The sequence below is a fragment of the Hypanus sabinus genome, chromosome 20 (genome assembly GCF_030144855.1).
Source record: "Hypanus sabinus isolate sHypSab1 chromosome 20, sHypSab1.hap1, whole genome shotgun sequence".
NCBI classification, from domain to species: Eukaryota; Metazoa; Chordata; class Chondrichthyes; order Myliobatiformes; family Dasyatidae; genus Hypanus; species Hypanus sabinus.
In genome coordinates, this window is record NC_082725.1 from 44,910,402 (window position 1) to 44,929,980 (window position 19,579).

The 19,579-nt window shown below is 39.9% G+C and overlaps 1 protein-coding gene across 2 annotated transcripts in view; it reads right to left on the minus strand.

Annotated features, from left to right (window-relative positions):
• The window catches only part of LOC132378474 (acidic amino acid decarboxylase GADL1-like), a 64,337-nt gene extending 51,964 nt beyond the window's left edge, over nucleotides 1-12,373 (minus strand). For both annotated transcript variants that reach the window (XR_009507046.1, XM_059945413.1), the window contains exons 1-2: nucleotides 12,218-12,373; nucleotides 1,027-1,193 (exon numbers count right to left, since the gene is read on the minus strand). Coding sequence is in view for 1 of the 2 variants with exons in the window: in XM_059945413.1 (XP_059801396.1) it covers nucleotides 1,027-1,193; nucleotides 12,218-12,281 (231 nt within the window). In the remaining variant the exon portion in view is untranslated. The remainder of the gene's footprint in view (nucleotides 1-1,026; nucleotides 1,194-12,217) is intronic.
• Between the last annotated feature and the right edge of the window lie 7,206 nt (nucleotides 12,374-19,579).

A 19,579-nucleotide genomic window follows, 5' to 3' on the forward strand; every position in this document is an offset into this window, starting at 1 on the left:
AGCGTATGCAGATCTTCTCTTGTTTGTGAACGTAACAGTTAGCTATTTTATTGGATGGGAAGACAGAAAACGAAGTGGTAGCATTGAGATGCCCCTAGTGAAGTTACAGTGTGAAACTTACACGTAGTTTTGATTATAACAGTGAAAAGACAGGAAATACAAGCAGGCACACAAGTTAAAAAATAACCACATTTACTTTAAATAGGTTACCTTAAGTAACAAATGAAAAATCATATTTTCACTATATTATATGAGGGGTGATTGATAAGTTAATAACTCATCTCCTTCTACCTTAGGCCACAAACATATCAGTCACCCCTTGTAACTTAACAATCATCTTATTTAAGAACTGTTTTCTATCGATATCTCAAAATCATAGAAACAGGGTCAGATATCACAAAACACACAACAATTCAGAAATATTTTTTCACCCTGGCAGCAGAAGCTGTTGTAATAGTTGTACTGGCAATCTAGTTATCTGTAAGACTTTCAAAACCAAAATTGGAGGAAAATTAATAAAAATAATGCAGTGAGTGATAAACAGAAAAGCTAAACGTTGTTCTCCAGAAATTTGATTGAGGCACACAGTTGAATAATAACCAGCAGGAGTTGAAATAGGAAATATGATTAAAGATTATAACTATTTCTAAAGATGCCTAACTAGTGCATAAAATAACACAAGGACTTTGCAGCATCAGGCTTGTGTAACATCAAGAAATCTAATTTCTAAAGACTGATTCAACACAATGTTATTCAATGTTAAATTACAATCATCTGAATCTACAGACAATATCCTATCTTATGAATAATAAACTGTTCTTAGATTCTTGAGGGATTTGCTGATAGTTGTTTACTCACAGAGACAAAATAACCAAAACAGAAAAATAGCATGCTTGTTCATTTTGATGCCTTTTGTAGCTGAGAATTAACAAGTCCTATTGTAGCTCCAGCTCAGTACCTAATGCTTATCTGATTACTGCCTTTGATAAATCATATTTATAGCATCGGTAATCAGAGGGCTTGTACCTTCTCATTAACATCAGTTGCTTTCCTTACAGCCTCTTCCATGATGATTGGGAATGCATCTTCAACGAACTTCTCACCAGCTTTTGCGTCCAGAAGAGGTCCATTCAACACCACCCCATCGACCAGAATTGCACCCTTCTTAAGATGTTGGTCCTTTTTTAATTTGTCTATATTAAGAAATTGCAGGACAGTTTAGAATTTAGGAACATGGCACCTGTCGCACATTTCCATACAAAAAAAAAACTCATTTTCTTCATCTCAATCAACAGTAAAACTCAAACATTCAATTAATTCACCTTCCCCGTTGTAAAAACTTATTCTATACAAACCAACAATTACCAAAACTAATACTTACCCTGAGAACTGCACACATGAAAGGACTTGAGAGAAAATAAATTCTACCTCAATCAAGCTTACTTACAATGGTTAAAACCTGGTGCATATTTCCCTACAGGAAATCCTGGGAGCATACTAAAACTGTTGTTCACAATTTATTTTTCTCCCTCTATGGTGCCCGGTTCTGACCTCGTGTTCGCCTTCAGGTCTGTCAGATAAAGAAATTAAGCTTCGAACTTGATCCAAGCTTTATGTAGATATTAGCATTAACTAATCGCGGATGGCTGTATCAAATAGTAGAAGTGTTCTGGCTAGCCTTCTGTGCATTAGCAGCTGACCTCGGTTCAGAAATGTCTATGTTTGCTGCCCAGTGCACGACAAGCTGTTGCTCATGATTTTAGGAGCGTTGAGGTGTTGAAAAAATTTTGTGGCTACCAAAATCAGCACCACTTACACAGGAATGAAGTAAAGCCTAAATTACAATATGTTAATGAGGTCAAGATATCCAATTGGTAACAGCTCTCAACTCAGAATGGCCCAAATCATATTTTAGATGGCCGATGTTATGAATAGTGGAAGGAGGTAGTATCAAACACTAACAAAACTAGCAAGTAATTGGGATTAGCTCCAGTAAACTGCTAACAGACACCAATGAATCTACAAACCTCCATGTCTGTAGTGAACACCCATGTAGCAATGGTTATAAATTATCATGTCTGAAATCCATTCGTACCCAAACATTTGCTCAATGAAGAATAAAGAATTTCAAGTACAAATAAATGCAGCCAAGTTATACAATAAGAAGTGATTACTTCAAATTTAACGCATTCATCCTAACCCACTCTATATATTCTAATATAATAGATTTTATTATTTGACACGCCTGTGTGCTGAGAGCATTTCTGGTGCAGCGGGATATTAAGGCCAACCAGATTAATTATAACTGCAAACACGTTGACTAAACATGTTTGTGATGCAGACATGCAATTACTGAGATGAAAATTGAGGCTGATGTGAATACAGGGGATAAATGATGCAAAATAATACTCAGCAGATGTTTTAAGCAAGCAGTCCCCAATGCAAAGATATTGTGCGGTTGACAGTATTATAAATGCTCTAGTTTTATAAGCAGTCATATGAAAATTGGATTAAATTAAGCAAGGGAGAAAAATATGATGTGACTTGAATTACATGTCCTTTTAAAAATGTGAACCTTCTAATCAGATTCTGTTAGACTTGACAATCAGTGGCTTTCAAATACTATTATAAAATATAAAATAATTTAAATACTGAACACTTTGATTCAGTGGATCTGAAAGATTTAATTTTTCATCTGGTACATGGGGAATGCAATGCATCAAAACAGGTATGAGAGTCACTTGGATATGAAAACATGAGAAATAAGATTAAAAACAGTTATATAGACATTAATTTATTAATTCTGGAGAGCGAATCTCTGTTCAACATGTTTCAAACTGAACAAAGTTTTAGTCATTGTCCCAAAAAGTTTTTAATTGATTCACGATAAAGTGTGTATGTTAAAGAGACAATTAACTTCTATTATAATTTCCTCTCATTTTCTCTTTGGTTCTGGGCAAACCAAATATCAGGATGCTTTCTATAGGACACCCAAAATAAATTCTTCATGGGAAAAAGATAATAAGAATAGATTAATGTGAGGTAACCTGGGCAGCAGCAGTAGCTGAAGAAAGGTCTGGCAATCTACTTCTGTATCTTGCCACGAAAACCCTATGGACATCTATCTACACTATCCACAGGGTCACCATGAGTCGACGCAACTCAACGGCACTCAACAAGTAAGGAGAACCCAGTGGTACTCTGTAACAGTCACTGAACTATCTGAACTCCTTGAACCATATGTGGTGATGCAGTTACATATGTAACCTCACTACAAATAAACATGAAATCTAAATCCACTTAAGAAAATCACGCAACTCCGAGAAAAGGCCAAAAGGGCTAGAGTGCCACTGACAGATCTTTTAAAGATTAATGTTATTCATTGCCCCCCTGTGGTCTTGCCCCACAGCTCTTTTTTAAATATCTATACAACTCTACTTTGAAAGTTACTACTAAATCTGCCTGCTCTGCTCTTTCAAAGAGTGCATACCAGATCATGACAACTTGCTGTATTAAATAAGAAACCAAACCTTCCCTCCGTCTACATAGCAACAAAAAAGTGTAGACATTATATTTGTACATTTAAGAACAGAAAATCTGAAGTAAATTGTTTATCGAAGTACATACATATCTCCATATTTAAACCTGATATTCAACATCTCTCAGGCATTCTCAATAGAACAATAACCCATAGGTTATAAGAACATTTCAAAGATGAGGCAAGTGAAGCTCTGTGAAGTTATCTCCTCTGGTTCAAGAGGTTGAGGGGTAATAACTGCTCCTGAACCTGGCGGTGTGAGTCCTGAGGCTCCTGTATCTTCTTCCTGAGGGTAGCAGTATGAAAAGAGCATGACATGGGTGGTGAAGGTCCTTGATGATGGATACTGCTTTCCTGCGACAACACTTCATAAAGATGTGCTCAATGGTGGGGAGGGCTTTACCTGTAATGGAGTGGGCTGTATCCACTACTTTTTGTATGACTTTCCACTCAAGGGCATTGGTGCTTAAGTGATGCAGCCAGTCAATAGACTCTCCACCACACATCTATAGGTGTGTCCTAGTTTTAGATATCATTCCAAATCTCTACAGACTCCTAAGGAAGTAGAGGCACTGTGGTGCTTTCTTCATGATCACACATGTGTGCTGGGCCCAGGACAGGTCCTCTGAAATGATAACACCAAGGAACTTAAAGTTGCTGACCCTCTCTACCTCCAATCCTCCGATAAGGACTGTCTCGTGTATCTCTGGTTTTCTCACTCTGAAGGCAATAATCAGTTCCTTGGTCTTGCTAACATTGAGTAAGAGCTTGTTGTTGTGGCACCACTCAGCTGGATTTTCAGTTTCCTTCCTATGAAGCACCTTTGATTTGGCCTATGACAGTGTTGTCTTCAGCAAACTTGAATATGGCATTAGAGCTGTGCTTAGCTACGCAGTCGTAAGTGTAAAGTGAGTAGAGCAGGGAGTTAAGCACATAGCTTTGTGGTGCCCCTGTGCTGATGCAAATTGTGGAGGAGTTGCTGTTGTCAATCTGAAATTACTGGGGTCTGGAAGTGAGGAAATCGAGGATCCAATTGCAAAAGCAGGTATTGAGGTCAAGGTCATAATTCATTTTACTAGCAGCAATTAGAAGCATAATTTTCTAAACTACTGCCTTTCACTCAACAAAGCACTGGTATTGGTATCATTATGTTATACAGAACACAATGCATCAACCTAACAACCAAATGGATTGTTCTTGCATACTGAATATAAGAATGCCACCCACATCTCAGTACGTTACCCCAGTGAATTAGTCAAAATATTGGAACCACCAATTGCGAATTATTTAAGGATGACAAATTGCAATTCATCCATAGCTCTGTATCTGAATAGTGAAAAAACAAATAAGTCTTCACAATAAAGGGGAGTGTTTTCACTAAATAAATAGAAAACACTGCATCAAAGCAAAATTTGGTGAGAGGTGTAAATTTAAAATACAACAGGAGGTCAAAAGAGACAATAGCAAATCAGCTGCCCATTGTGCATCCCAAACAATTACCTTAACCATTGACTTCAATGGTGTACAATATTTCATCCGCAGGTGTCCATTTTGCACTTCTATGGATTAACCATTTGAGAACAATATGCTGAAAATGCATTATAAATTTAATAGCAAGAATCAGCAGGCACCTTTTATCGAAGCAGAACAGCTAATGGGTTTTACAAATTAATTAGCAGTGAAATCTACAAATTCTACAGGGAATAGGGAGAAGTTGATCAAGACAAAAGCCTCAATGTACAGAAATATATTCAGAGAATATACTGAAAGGCAAAGAGACAAATGGAAAAGTACAAAGCTCATCATTAAGTTGCTCCAGTGGGATAACAATGTGAGTGCCTGCTGCGATGAAAATAAAAACCGTGTGAAACAGAGAAGACAGTCATTAGGAGTCATTATAATTAATTCCTTTAATTATTTACAAGGAAGTAAATTACAATTTGCCCTGCCTATTGTGCAAGTAAGGTGAATATTTTCTCACAACAAAAGGTTGCAAACAAATTATTCCCAGGGAATAGTGCTTTTTCAATCTGAAGCACTAATATAAACACAAGAGGTAATTTTAGAAGTATTGACCCATCAGAATCAGAATCAGGTTTAATTTCACCAGCACTTGTCGTGAAGTTTGTTAACTTTTCAGCAGTAGAACAATGCCATACCTGAAATATAGGGAAAAAACTGAATTGCATTAAGTATATTTATAGATAGATAGCTATATATAAATATTCAATAGTTAAGTTAAAAAAAACTAGTGCAAAAACAGAAATAAAAAAAAGTAGTGAGATGGTGTTCATGGGTTCAATGTCCTTTTAGAAATTAGATGGCAGAGGGGATGAAGATGAGTTACTGAGTGTGTGCCTTCAGGCTTCTGTATCCCCTTCCTGACAGTAACATCGAGAAGAATGTGTCATTGGAGAAGAAATAGCTTCACTGGGAAAAATGCATGTTTTTTTCTTTTTGACATGTTATGACATGTAAGAAATAGGTGCTGATAAAATCCTATATTACTGCATTTCCATGTTATATAAAACGTAATGACTCGAACTCCTTCTATATCTTGTCCATTGTTACATGTTAAGGACCTTTATTTATTTCAATGGACAATAGGTGCAGGAGTAGGCCATTCGGCCCTTCTAGCCAGCACCACCATTCACTGTGATCATGGCTGATCATACACAATCAGTACCCTGTTCCTGCCCTCTCCCCATATCCCTTGACCCCGCTATCTATGAGCTCTATCTAACTCTCTTGAATGCATCCAGAGACTTGGCCTCCACTGCCTTGTGGGGCAGAGCATTCCACATATCCACCACTCTCTGGGTGAAAAAGTTTTTCCACATCTCTGTTCTAAATGGCCTACCCCTTATTCTTAAACTGTGGCCTCTAGTTCTGGACTCACCCATCAGCGGGAACATGCTTCCTGCCTCCAGCGTGTCTAATCCTTTAATAATCTTATATGTTTCAATCAGATCCCCTCTCATCCTTGTAAATTCCAGTGTATACAAGCCCAGTCGCTCCAATCTTTCAACATATGACAGTCCCGCCATTCCGGGAATTAACCTTGTGAACCTACACTGCACTCCCTCAATAGCAAGAGTGTCCTTCTTCAAATTTGGAGACCAAAACTGCACACAATACTCCAGGTGGGGTCTCACCAGGGCCCTGTACAGATGCAGAAGGACCTCTTTACGCCTATACTCAATTCCTCTTGTTATAAAGGTCAGCATGCCATTAGCTTTCTTCACTGCCTGCTGTACCTACATGCTTGCTTTCATTGACTGATGTACAAGAACACCTAGATCTCTTTGTACTTCCCCTTTTCCTAACTTGACTCCATTTAGATAGCAATCTGCCTTCCTGTTCTTGCCACCAAAGTGGATAACCTCACATTTATCCACATTAAACTGCATCTGCCATACATTTGCCCACTCACCCAACCTGTCCAAGTCACCCTGCATTCTCATAACATCCTCCTGACATTTCACACTGCCACCCAGCTTTGTGTCATCAGCAAATTTGCTAATGTTACTTTTAATCCCTTCATCTAAATCATTAATGTATATTGTGAACAGCTGCATTCCCAGCACCAAACCTTGCGGTACCCCACTGGTCACAGCCTGCCATTCCGAAAGGGACCCGTTAATCGCTACTCTGTTTCCTGTCAGCCAGCCAATTTTCAATCCATGTCAGTACTTTGCCCCCAATACCATATTACGCCCCCATAATTTCATTATGAATGTCAATGTGTTCCAGGATGAATTGAGCAAGTCCGCTGTGGTTGAAGGACTGTTCAGTGCAAAAGGATGGGGATGGGGATAATGCCTGTGGTGGCAGGAATTATGCAGGTGAAATGGGTTTGGTTTCATATTAAGGCGAAATTTCTCAGTAACAGGGTCTCCCAGCAACGTAAGTGACTGGTCTGTTAATGTGCCTTTGTCGCCCTGCTCCTTCTCATCCAAAGATGTGATGAACATCTTTGTTCTCCAGCTGCAAACCTCCTTGCAGAATCTCTCTTTCTGGTACATCTGCTGATCCCATAAGACCAAATGCAACATGTATTTTTAAATGTAAAGCAATGAAGTTTAAGCTACACAGAAAATGCTTGAGGAACTCAGCAGGTCAAGCAGCATCTACAGAGAGAAATAAAGAGTAGACATTTCAGACCAAGACCTAGCTCTGACTCTGTTTAACCTGTCAGTTCCCAATTCATCAAGAAAGCCATCATGCTCACTTTGAATTTAGTTAAAATGGAATTAAAAACACAAAGCTAACATTCAATAATCTCTAAAGAGAACTCTTTGGAGCAAGTTGGATTTCATCATATGGGATTCCAAATATGCCTCCTTTAAACTGGGAAGTGGGTGCTCCAGCAAAAGGCTACATTCTTGTTTAAAACTAAATTTTAATTCTTCCCCTCCCCCCCCCCAATTCCTCAGAGTTAGAATTCCTCCCTCTTGGCTTGAAAATACAATACAAATTACTCAAGTTTTTCAGAGAATGCCAATCTATAAGAGTCATTTAATTTGACATGTAGCTCAGAACAGGATTAATTTGACAATATCAGTACGTGAGCAGAAAGTAGCAAACCAAACATGATACTGAAAAGTGTGAAGTGCTGTTAATGGGAAGGAAAATTCATGCCATACATAGTCCATGAATGTATTGAAACAGCTGAGGAGCATTTCAGACGTAAATACTGAAGAACTTAGGAAAGCCTAGTGTCACTAGAAGTCAAAGGAAATCATCTCAAACTCCATTATGCATCTCAACCACATCTTCTGCGTTTTGTCAAGTTCTAAATGACTGAGATTTTGAGGTAGACACTCAAGCGTTCTTTATACAAAAGGTAATCAATGCTGAGAAAAAGATCCTTCGAAGAGACAAAGATTGTGGAATTATTTGTGGAGAAACTGAGTACCATATTGGATGCTTTAGAATCATGAAAGATAGAACCTTCATCTGCACCCATCTACACCATTCTTTGATACGCAATAATAAGGAAATGATCCAACTTCCATAATTTTGCCTAGATAGCAATGTTGATTGTGGTTGATTGTGGTAAATCTGATAAAATGCATTTACAGTTGTAGCTTGCTGAGATGACAGATTCCTGTCAATTCTACCTGAAGTTATAGTTTTTAAGAGTGATTTAGTTCACAGCTGGAAAAAAAAATCCAGCTTGTTCAGAGTGGTAGCCCTTCATTACAATCTATCACTTCAAAAGACGTTCAAATGCTTTGAACCACGCTACTGAAACATACTCACAAGTAATCGACTCATTTCATCCCTATTCCATACTAATCTTGCTACTCATTGTCTTAAATCCTTTGGAACATATATTTTCTTGGATGTTTATAAAGAAAAAGTGTGGATTTAAAATAATAGTATTAAAGCATGCAGGATATTTGGGTAAATATTCTGCAGACATAAATTATTCCTCATTTTAAAACAATACATTCTGTCAGTATGTTTACACTGCAAATGCATTGTAAATTCCTATGTGTACTGCTTAAGAACTTTCCACCAGCAATAGTATCACAGTAATGGCACTGCTGGGACCATTCACAATGTGACCTTTTCATAAGTGAAGCTTTTCTATGAAACTGAAGTGATAATGAAGGGTAAAATGATTCATATTTGTACTCTCCGATGACATTGACAGTAAGCTGTGCGTGGTTTCTGCATGTAGACAACAGTAGGCGGTGCTGGTTGCTTTCCCACCCTCAGTGTGAGTACAGAAGATGATTCCTTAACGACATAATAAATGGAGTTTGCTGTATCCATCATTATTCAGCATTGAGAAGCAGGGACAGAGGTTGTGATGTGGTTACCAGATAACAATAAGTGGCCCAAGAAAAAGTGAATGTGATGAAGAGAGCAAAGCTTGCCCTTGACTGATAAAGTCTGTCAGAGCTGGGAGGCATGCTTTTTACTTTGCTATTGCTGTGACTTTCCTTTTATCATTCTTTTGAATATAGATTGTGACAATATTATTTTATCATTTGTTCAAAAGCTCTGACTAACATTACAAACTGCTACGCATATCAAAAGATTCAAAGTAGAATACAGAGGTCTGGATGCCTGTGACAAAAATACTTTTTTTAACGTACTAAAGACTTTGAAATCTGGAGTATAAATGTTAAGTTAATGCTAAACTGTAATTAACTATAATACAAGGATATAATAGGTTTACATAAACAGACTTTTATCAATATACCACTTACACTATTTGGCTCGGCCAATAAGTCCCCAGAGTTTGATGTAACTATTAATGTTGGGTTAGTTCTTTTTACTCGCTATAAGTTTGCCATTTATTGGACTGCAGTATGTTGAATTTTTAGATACGTCCCTTGATTTATGCAATTTGTGTCCCTCTGCTCACAATTACACAGCCAAGAAGTAATTCATTACAACCAGTGTTACAGCCATGTCTAACATTGTTACCTTTTGTTCATCAACAAAGTAAGAAGCCTTTTTCACTGATGAATCACAGTATATGTAATGAAGAAAGCATCATCAACTTTAGAGGACCAGTTAGGTTCCTGTTCCGACCTGGCCCAGGAGCATAGAGTTCAAATAAACAAACAACAAAAGGGGTTGGATTAAACATGCAATTTTCCTGGTGTGATTGCTGAGTAGATTCAGATTAGGTACTGAATTGGCTGGAGACTCTTAAATCTGCGCCTCTATTCCCTGGGCACTGCACATCAATATCAAGATTGCTGCAGTCAGGGGAAATACCTTGATAATATTCTGTATCAAAGTAAGTGCTGAAAATGAATCATGATCCAAATGTATAGCTGCCTTTGATTCAGCAAAGAAAGGAACAGCATTTTTGTACTTTTCTTTAGTTATTAAAATTTAATTAGGCAGCTCAGCTAACTGCCTAATTAAGCAGGTTATGGTTTATCATGTAGTCCAACAAGACGTTGGAATTGGAATCCACTGAAGTAACAATCAAGAGACTAGCTCTTGACGCTGGGAATACCCGAGCAGCATATTCTTATAAAGTAAATATAACACAGTAAAATCAGGCCCCTCAACTTGTGTTAAATGTTAGCCACATTCGAAAAATCTGAAATGAAATACAATTTAAAAGTTCATACAAGAAAATTGAGTACATATTACTGAAGTAATTCTGGGGGGGGGGGCATACTTTTATTATCTTGCTGACCCCATTATTAATTTGATCCGATCAACTGAGAGCAACAAAGGAGACAGCAGACAAAGAGTGTGTGGAGTGGGGGTGGAGGGGCGAAGAGAAAGAAGGTAACCGTAAAGGAAAACGGTCCACGAAGCTAATCTATACCACAGCAATCCAAAGGCCCACGTACCTCTTCGTATTTCCCTTGCCCCCTTTTAAACCATTAACTATCAAGGCAGGGTCCTCTTAAGCAATGTACGTTTCCTCTCGCGCTGAGTTAAATCGTTTGCAGTTCTGCCCAGCAGAAGTTTGCAAGGATTATAAACGAAAGCACAAACGGTTAAAAACCGCACGAAGACTCCTCCCCCCCCCCCGCCCCCTCCCAAAAAAAGGTATTTAAGACCTCCTTTATTGGTCCGCGGAGTTGCGATTATAAATTAGGGCACTGTTTCCTAATTCTATTAATTCATCTTTCCGCAAAGTTCTCCGGTTCCTGAGAGAACGACAAAGCCAAAGAAACATTTTTTATATTGTACGCAGGGTTGCGTTCCCAAATAGCGGGCCGCCTCTTCTTGTGAATTGAGAATAACTGAACTCCAGTCAGTAAAATGGTAAAGTAGAAATAGATAATTTTATACAATAATTGTTTCACCAAAAATAAAAAGCACACCTTCTTAAAAGTGTAATGGTATTTAAGATTTCTTTTAAATCTGGAATGCTGCTGATCCGAATCATTGAAGAGGCGCGATGAGGCTTCTCCCATGCCGCGATTTGCAGCAACGTGCGAGGCAGTTGCTTAAGCAACGCCTTCAATCTCTATGGCGACAGCGACCCATCTGTGCGTTTGAAAATACTGGTGGAATTGTGCCTGCTGTGGCCGATCGGCGGCAGTTCGAGGGCAGGGGAGGGGAGGGGAGGGGAGGGGCGAGGAGAGGACAAGCAGCTGGAGGAGAGGGGCTTCTCAGTTTCACACGCCTCCCAGCGAACGCAGATGTAACCAGAAGCACCTTTGGGTTGGTGTAACACGAGAAGACCGCATTGTGCGAGCCGGCATGGGGTTATCACAAGCGGCACTTACACAAAGGCCCGAATGGCCTCTTTCTGTGCCGATGTGAAACAGGCTCAGGAGGCCAGGGAGATCTGCCTGCCTTGAGGGCTCGTTCAGTAAAGACACAATATTTTCCCTGGCCAACAGATTAAATGCAATCGCATTTATTTCAATTCGTGAACGCACACTGTCCCCTGGAACATCTGAATGTGAGTTCAAAATCGGAATCAATAAAATACCCGGCAGCACATTACCAGCATCTTCAGGTTTTTATTTCAGACTTACAGCATCCGCAGAATTTTGCTTTTGTGCCAAGTCATGAGTATGGTAACTCGCATTATTTTAATGCCACAATGCTTCTCACTGAAAATAATATTCTGAAAGAAAATACACAGTGCCCCCTCGTAGTCGGAACCCGAGCGCTGCGTTGCACAGACACCTGTAAACAGGGTCGCAGTTGCTGCGGCAACATTGCAAATGAACCTACCCGCAGTGGAGTCGCTGCTCGCCTGACAGTCCATCATCACAACGTCGCTCCTTGTGTCTCCCATTGAAGCTGCTGCCTGCTTGCGGTCTCCGTCTTGACTCCTTCACCGGATGGCTAACAAGAGAAAGAAAGAGAGAAGGTGGAGTAAAGGGAACAGAGAGAGGGGGTGGGTGAGGAGCGGAGGAGGAGTCAAAGCGAGCGGCAACTGTGGCTGGCGGCGGCTCTGACGTCAGGTTGGGAGCCACGGTCGGTGGAAAAGTACTGGGCCTCAACTGGGTGACTCTAACATAAATATATATATATAAACCTAGTGGAAAAATACAGAATGTGAGACACAGAAATGGATACATTACATGTAAATTTATATTTATATCGAAATCTAAAACACGCTGTGGAAAAATACTGACAAGCCCAGACAAGATTTGAAAACAATGCATCTGAAAATTTATTCTGATATTCAGTTATAGAACAGTATAGCACAAAAACAGGCACTTCAGGCCAAAATATTGAACCAATTAAATTAATACCAAGATCAATTAACCCCTTCTGCTACATAATGCCCGTGCCTTTCGATTCTCCACATTCTCCTACAATGGAACAGACAGGATTTCAATGCAGTACTCCAACCAAAGTTTATAATGCTTTAACATAACTTCTTAACTCAAACACATTACCTCCACCAATAAAGGCAAGCCTGTTATACACCGTCCTTACCACCCCATCAATATGTGGAGCCACCAATGGATTTGGTCCCCAAGGTTCCCCTGTCTACTAACACTGTTAAAGTTCTTGGTATGACTGTGTACTGTCTCTTTATATTTTATCTCCCAAAATCTCCCACACATACATAAACACATATATATTCAGTATTTAGTAGCTACTTCAGTCAGAACAGGAGTGCTGCCCAATGTGGTCTTAAGCTGCTGCAGCCCATCCACTTCAAGGTTCAACTTGCTAAGATGCATTCAGAGATGCTCATCTGCACACCACTCCTGTAATACATGTTATTTGAGCTACTGTCACCTTCCTGTTAGCCTGAACCACTCTGGCCATCCTCTTCTGACCTCTCTCATTAACAAGACGTTCTCGGCCACCGGACTGCCACGCACTGGATGCTTCTTGCTTCATTCTCTGTGAACGGGGGGGGGGGGGGGGTGGCTGTTTTGTGTGAAAGTCGCAGGAAATCAGCAGTTTGTGAGATACTCAAACCATCCCGTTTGACAGTCACCTAGGTAACATCCCTTCCCCATTCTGATGGTTGGTCAGAACAACTGAAACTTGTGACGAATCAGCTGATCATGTGACAGCGTAAAAGCACACAGACATGGTCAAGAGTTTGAATTGTACAGAAGGCATCTAATAAATATGTGTATTGGGTATAGTGTGTGTATACACACACACACAGGATAACATAACATACTGTGGTTAGTTGTCATCCATCTGTCTCAGAGGACAATGGGTGATGACGATCATCATCACAAGCTTGGGTGGAAGGTATGGAGATCCTGAGATACCCAGTCACCAAGATCCCCCACTTGGCCTCACCAGGGTAGTCCAAAGGAAAGCTTATGAAGCAGTAGGTTTGGCACCAGCTCGGCTGCAGGAGCTGCCAGAAGGATGTTCAATGGCATCCAGCCGCCTTAGGGGCTCCACTCAGGGTATGCTGTCTGGGTTTACTCCTGTAGCCTTCATCTCTCCTGAGGCTGTCCACAAGGCAGTGGGGCTATTTACCCGTAACTGGGGATCTGGTTCACGAGCATCAGGGTGTGTCCACACACCGGTGGGCCTGCATGCTACATGTGTAGGGACCAGACTTCCTCCCAGTTCTCTGTAGTTCAGCCTGAATCCAAAAGGAGTTCAGTTTCCATGTGTCACCAGTGAGAAGGCACTACATGAGGCTTACTGTTGGAGAGGCAGGGAGAGACTTACACAGTCAGCATCTTTTCATGATATGGCTAGCCAGCAGAGGAAGCTGACAACGAGAGTGAGAAGCACTACCCACTAAACTCGATGCATCAGAACAACTATAACATACTGTATACAATAATGTATCACCAACAGCAGCGACCCAGAGGAACACCACTAGTCTTAGATCTCTTGAATCTAAAGAGCCAAGTCACCATGGATCCCAAACTTCCTAATCTTCTGATGAGCTTCCCATGAGTGGTCTTTCCAAATGCCTCACTAAAATCTACGTAGGCAACTTCCACAGGTCTATCGCCATCAATCATCTTTGTCACCTCCCTGGAAAACTCAATCAAGTAGTAAGATATTACTTGTCCTGCACAAAGCTATGCTATGGTAGGGAAGGTCCTTAATGAATTCTTTGCTTCAGTGAGAGGGAACATGACGGTGTAAAACAGGCTGATATGCCAGAACACGTTGCCATTAAAGAGGCTGTGTTGGCACTTTTGAGAATCATTTGTTGCTATTTAATCGAGTTTGACTTTTCGTGACCTCATGGACTATAGGGTCCATAGGGGTTTCATGGCAAGATACGGAAGTAGATTACCAGGCCTTTCTTCCACACAGATACTGCCGCTGCCCGGGTTGGGACCCGGCTGGGTTTGAACCCAGGACCATTTGCCTGGAAGTCCAGTGCTGATGCCACTACTCCACCAGCTGGACCATTAGAATATAATGAGAATCACTAGGATATATGTCCACAGGGTTGAATGGGATATGTCCCAGGTTACTACAGGAAGCTTGGGAAAAGATTGTTGCACCTTTAGCAAAGATATTTGTAACCTCACATGTCACAGGAATTGTACCAGTTGATTGGAGGGTGGCAATATTCCTTTGTTCAAGAAAGGGTGTAGGGACAAACCTGGGAATTATAGATCTATGAGTCTTACTTCAGTGGTGGGCAAATTATTGGAGAAGATTCTTAGAGACAGGATTTACAAGCATTTGGAGAAACATAGTCGGATTAGGGATTGTGAGCAGGGCTTTGTGAGGTGTAGGTCATGCCTCAAGAGCCTGATTAGATTCCTTGAGGATGTGACAAAGCACTTTGATGAAGGCAGAGCAGTAGATGTGGTGTATATGAATTTTAGTAAAGAACTTGATAAGGTCCCCTATGGTAATCTCATTTCGAAAGTCAGGAGGCAGGGGTTCCAGCGAAACCCAGCTGTGTGGATTCAGACTTGGCTTGGCCAGAGAACGCAGAGGGTGGTAGTAGATGGACTGTATTCTGCTTGGAGGTTGGCGACCAGTGGTGTTCCACAGGGATCTGTCCTGGGACTCCTGCTCTTTGTGATTTTTATAAATGACTCAGATGAGGAAGTGCAAGGGTGGGTTAGTAGGTTTGCAGATAACACAGGGGTTAGTGAAGTTGTAGATGGTGTAGTAGATTGGCGTAGGTTACACCAGGATGTTGACAAGATGCAGGGCTGGGCTGGGTAGTGAATAATTTCACACTTGTCCAAAGATCAAGTTCAAGCCAGCAAAGAGCAAACTGATTCACTGTGGAAGGTCTAGTTTGAAGGCACAGTACAGGGTTAATAGCAGGAACAGTGGATCTTGGGGTCTGTGTCCAGAGATCCTTCAAAGTTGATATATAAGTAGATTGGACTGATAAGAAGGCATATGGTGTGTTGGCCTTCATTAGTTGGGGGTTTGAGTTCAAGAGCCACAAGTTAATGTTCCAGCTCTATAAAACCCTGGTTAGACCCACTTGGAATATTGTGTTCAGTTTTGGTCACCTCATTAGTGGACAGATGTGAAAGATTTAGAGAGGTGCAGAGGAGATTTACTAGGATGCTATCTGAATTAGAGAACATGTCTAAAGAGGATAGATTGAGCTGGCTAAGGGTTTTCTCTTTGGACTGAAGGAGGGTAAGAGGTGACTTGATAGAGGTGTATAAGATGATAAGAGGCATAGAGAGAGACTTTTCTCATGGTGGAAATGGCTAATATGAAGGGGCACAATTTTTAGGTGATTGAAGGAATGTAGGGTATGTCAGAGGTAGGTTTTTTTTCCCCACACAGAGAGTGGTAGGTGTGTGGAACACCCTGCTAGGGGTAGTGTAGAAGAACACAAAAAATTTAGATAGGCACATAGGTGACAAAAATGGAGGTCTATGCAAGAGGAAAGGGTTAGATTGATCTCAGAGTAGGTTATAAGCTTGGCACAACATAGTGAGCCGAAGGGCCTGTCGTGTGCTGTCGTACTCCATTTTCCAAACTGGACTTTTGTGTAACCATTTGAAACAAATAATTAAACAGGTAAATGGAAAAAGACACAAGGATGTGTTTCAATGTGGGTGTACTTGAACAACAAGCACCTTTTTGTACAAATCAAGTGGCATGGTACTGAATCAAACATATCCATCTGTCAACCAAAACCAATAAGTAAGAACAAACACCGTGTCTGCCTACATATGAAAACGTACAAGCCTGTCTAGAAAGTATGTGTCACCTGTGCCAGTATTACATGAAAGGTACAGAAACTTGCCCTATCTACTAAAAGCATACAACTATCTGTAAACATGAAAACCTGCAAATCTGCTGGACAAGCTCTAGGATACATCCCAGCATGCACATAAAGCATGCCAAACAGAAATGTGTGAGAGGATACACATATTTATAAACATGTATGCAAATAAACATCATACGACGGAACTAAGAAAATATTACATCCGTCCAAACGAATGTGGAAAAATACCGACAGACTTTTGCTTCTTCACAGAACAATTATATATTCCAAACAAAATATATTGAATTCCACTTATGTCTATAAAATAATCAATAAATAACATCAGTAAAATACCACTCTGACGCACTTTTGTTCATACACCTATAAATAGATCATCTTAATTATCTTGAAAATCTCTGAGAGAAGTATTTACAGCTTGTTTTTGATCTCCGAGAAGATCAGTAACAAATCAGCAAGATAGCTTCACCATATGTTACTCTGCACTTGGCCAGTCTTCCAAAGTTCTGGTGAAAGATTAGGAGAATACTCATGGAAAGCACAGGTGGACCTGCCTCCATTCACTAGCAAAACCTGACTGCCTCTTATCATTTGCTTGTATATTATTTTGCCTTATTCATAATAATCTGTTACACTATAATTTACAATTTGGCACTGAATGATACAGGGCCAAATTTCAAAGCTGCTCTCGCAATGCAATTTTTCTTATACCTAACTTTTCCCTTCAGCTATCTGCATTTGGTACATAATTCTTAAACAATATGACCTGCCACTTCAGTGCAGTGTTTTCACATATATTTGCCAAATGCCCTGTGATTGGGCTAGGATTAAATCAGGCAATTGCTGGGTGGCGTGTTTTGAAGGGCCAAAGGGCTTATTCTGTGCTGTACCTCAATAAATACATAAATAAATCAGGGCCTCATGGTAGCGTAGCATACCGGTTCAGGTTACATTACAGCATCAACGGCATGGGTTCAATTCCACCATCTTCACTAAGAAGCTTGTACCAAAGGGTCTGTTACTATGCTGGTTCTCTAAGTAAAAATAAACCAGCATCGTAAAGGTGTGCATTGCTTTTGTGTCATTCAGTTGCTCAGCTTGTACTGTGGAGAAGCAGCTTTGCTCCAACCAGTTCATCCACTTTCAAAATAGCAATCGATAATTCCATTTAGTTGCAGAACAGATTACAGAACAAAACATACAACAATAAGGGAAGAATGTAGTCTTTAAACTGGGACTAAATTAGAATTCTATGTCTTAGTTCAATTATTGTTTGAGCTCCCCTGCTGTTCTTTCAAGCCTATTCCAGTCATTGAGCTGTTTATGTATAATGCCACCAAAATCCAACAGGGTATTTAATAATTATGTATGCTAAGCTTACATCGTAACATAATCTCCAAATGTGATGGGAAAGCAGGGACTAGTGACATTAAATAAACACGCAAATATTGGAAACAACAGCTGGCCAGAAAGGAACAAATTTGGACAACATCTCATCAGGCTTTCATTCCAAGTGTGATGGATTTGCTGCTATTGACAATGAATGGATGTAAAATAGTTATTAGAACTATTTTTAATAATATCAACTTAACATATAGCTCAGAGTTTATTTCATTTTGTAATGAAGCTTTCAATACAGGAAAAACCCTAAAACTAATAAACTCATTAAAGACAACGCGAATGAATCTGCAGATGCTGGAAATAAATAAAAGCTCAAAATGCTGGCAGTAGGCCAGACAGCATCTATGGGAGGAGGTAGTGACGACATTTCGGGCCGAAACCCTTCATTGGGAGTGAAGTAACATGGGATGGTTGAGGGGGATAAGAAGTGGGGGGAGGGATGAAGTAGAGAGCTGGGAAGTGATAGGCTGAAGGGAAATGGGCTAGGGGGTAGGTGGAGAATTAAGGAGATCTTTTTGCCTCAGGGATATGTAAATGTGAGACACGGGTTTCTGCAGATGCTGGAAATTTTGAGCAACACACATAAAATGCTGTAGGAAATCAACAGGTCAAGCATCACCTATGGAAGAACATAGACAGTTGGCATTGTGGGCAGGGAAGAGGAAATAATGGATTTTTGTAGGAGTTTAAATCTGCAGCAACTTTTTTTTCTTTCCTGAAGTCCAGATACAATCATTACAGTGGGAGTGCCTAGAGTGAATTCCACGTGTATGTCAAACCTCCTGTAACCCTTCTTCCCACCTGAATATACAGTATTCCTTAAACTGGAAAATAGAGAATTTGGTCATAGTAATAGTTTCAATAGTGTTATGTAACTATCAGGAAAACTTCGACATATTTCAAAAACATTTTTAAGCTCTGTGTTCAAAGCAGTGCAGAAATTATAAAGGTCTTGTTAGTTAGGAAGCGGTTAGTCACAACAGATGCAGGTTCTGCTTCAGGAGTTCAAAACATAAAATGATCCATAGAGATAAGACTGACATAGCAAAATCAAATATAGAATTCAGTCTCATAGAGTGATTAAGGCAGAAAATATGGATGTACCACAGGGCAACACAGAAATAAATATAAATGATGGAATGGTGGAATAAATGGTAAAAGGACCTGCAGAGCTAGCAGTATTAAGAAGACTAAAGGGTTAAAAGCAGCATTAAAAAGAAACAGTACAGAACAGACGGGCCAAATGGTATTATTCAGTTCAATGAATTCTATACAATAACCACAATGTCTTCTTCAGATTTTTCTGATGACATGTTTCTTTACTCTCCACAACCAACACGATCAAAAGTTCACCTATTCTTTGCAAATTTGACATTTCAAAAATCATCTAAGCATATGACAAAACTTCAGTATGAGATCATTATTCAGAGGTGGGGTCCTCTGCCAGGTATACCCAACTGGAACATTATTTTTAATGTTCAATTTCTTTCATAATTATTTTGAATTGTTTGGATGTAGTGTGGAAT